The sequence below is a fragment of the Abramis brama genome (assembly GCF_963993115.1).
Source record: "Abramis brama genome assembly, chromosome: 9".
Taxonomy (NCBI): Eukaryota; Metazoa; Chordata; class Actinopteri; order Cypriniformes; family Leuciscidae; genus Abramis; species Abramis brama.
The window spans coordinates 6,949,444-6,951,523 of record NC_139971.1 but is presented as its reverse complement, the minus strand read 5'-3'; the positions used below and the strand labels follow the sequence as shown (position 1 = coordinate 6,951,523).

Sequence of the window (2,080 nt, the reverse complement as noted above, 5' to 3'; positions counted from 1 at the left end):
AATTCATTTCCCCATGCACATGATAAATCCTGAAAAAAAAGTGGAATTGTGTAGGAGGGTTACACGTGGGGGCTCGTCCGGGATTTTGTTTACTGTTGTTTTGTTTTGTGAGCATGTTATAAAAAAATAAAAATAAAATAGGAAGTCAGTGCTAAATGAGGTAGCTTAAAAGCCCTATAGCCACTTGTGTTTCAGAGATTTTTTTTATTATTTTTTTTTATTTTATTCTGTCTATCCGAAGCTATTAACATGGATCCAGAACAGATTTTCAAATGGTGTAAAGACAAAGGTGTTGATGCAAGGAAAGCATTTGTGCTTAGTAAAGTTTCTCTTGATGTTACTGATGAGACTATGTATAGGGTACTGGATGAGGCTGAAGTTTTCGGTCCCTGTAAAATAAGAGGACGATGTGTAGAACACTCCAATAAAAGCCAGTCAGTTTTAGTTGAAACTGTTAATGACATGACTAAGACTGACATACCTGAACAGTTACTAGCTGGAGATGAGTTTGGACCTTGGATAGTGAATGTTACTGACACCCAGACTGTTCCTGTAACTGATAGAGGAGACTTCCAGTCCAAGTTGCTGTCATTCTTAGCAAATGAAGGGAAGACACTAGCTGATGTCACTGGCTTACTTACCTCTGCTTCTGCCCCACCCAGCTCTTTACCTACTGCTCCACACAGCACTTTACCCACTGCTCCACCCACCAATCCAGACCTGAACGCAACTCTGGTGAATGCCATCTCCTCACTAGTTGAAAAGTGTCAAGCCACGTCTGGCGATGGACCAGCCTATCGCAAGCTACGCATGTTCTCAGGTATGAAACCCACTCCACATGGAGAAGAGGAGTATGACGCTTGGGCGGAACAGACCACTCACATGTTGGACGAATGGCAGTGTTCTGATGTTGTCAAAAGACAGAGAGTAGCTGAGTGTCTTAAAGGGCCAGCAGCAGATATTGTCAGAGGTTTGAGAGTCACTAATCCCCAGGCCACTGCCAATGACTACCTTAAAGTCCTCGAAGCAGCTTTTGGAACCACAGACAGTGCAGCTGATCTCATGGTGAGGTTTCGTAATACATTCCAGCAAGAAAGTGAGAAATTATCAGCTTACTTACTCAGATTAGACAAGCTATTGCATGCAGTCCATCGTAAAGGTGGAATTGAAGTGATTGACATGAACCGAACACGCATTGATCAAGTTGCTAGAGGCTCTCTGCCTCATGACCTCGTAGCCCTTCGCATAAGACTGACTTACAAACTCAAGCCTCCTCCCAGCTTTACTGAGTTGCTTCGGGATGTAAGAGAAGAAGAGGAGATGATCCTAGAAAGACCGAATGCAAAGAAGGTCACGTCTTTAGCTACTGGCAGACGAGCCGAGTGTGCTACAGCCTCAGTTGTACATGTACTGCCAGAGCCTGCGCCAGTCCCTGACGTAAGAGAGAAAGATCTTGCAATAGAGAATCTAAGGAAAGAATTTCAAGGTCTCAAGACTGATGTTGCACGTCTCCTTTCTGCCTCTGTGACTGCATCAGCCAGTGTGGCAGAGCACGTAGACCAGAACCCTAGCCAGAAAGCTACTGGAAACTCATATGCACGTGTGAAGGAGAGGGTTCCCAAACCTCAGTATCGTGTTGATGTCTTTTGCTACAAATGTGGTGAAGATGGTCATTTCCAGCGGGAGTGTCAAAATCCAGAAAATCTCAGAAAAGTGAACAAGCGCCTTTTGAAAATGAAACAGCCGACGGGAAACTTTCCAGGGGCTCGGTAGAGGAACGGCCTGATGCTCCGGATAGAATACGTTCCACAAGATGTGACACGCTACCAGAAAAGAAGGCTAACTTGCCAGAAGGTTTAGTAGGACCTAGCTCTATTGTCTCAGTACAAATTGAGGGCATTTACGCCAAAGCTTTACTTGATAGCGGGTCTCAAGTTACCTTACTGTATCGCTCCTTTTATGACAAATATCTGAAGCACCTGCCTTTGACCCCTATTGAGTGCCTTGAGATCTGGGGCCTCAGCGCAAAGGAGTATCCATATAATGGTTATATGTGCTTGAAGCTTGAGTTTACTGGAGA

General features: G+C 44.5%; 1 protein-coding gene across 1 annotated transcript; it reads left to right on the top strand.

Annotated features, from left to right (window-relative positions):
* Window positions 1-249: 249 nt before the first annotated feature.
* LOC311090061 (paraneoplastic antigen Ma1 homolog) lies at window positions 250-1,773 on the top strand (the record flags this gene model as incomplete). The annotated part of the gene is made up of 1 exon (XM_084125158.1): window positions 250-1,773. The coding sequence occupies one exon, from the start codon at window positions 250-252 to the stop codon at window positions 1,771-1,773; it is 1,524 nt and encodes a 507-aa protein (XP_083981284.1).
* Between the last annotated feature and the right edge of the window lie 307 nt (window positions 1,774-2,080).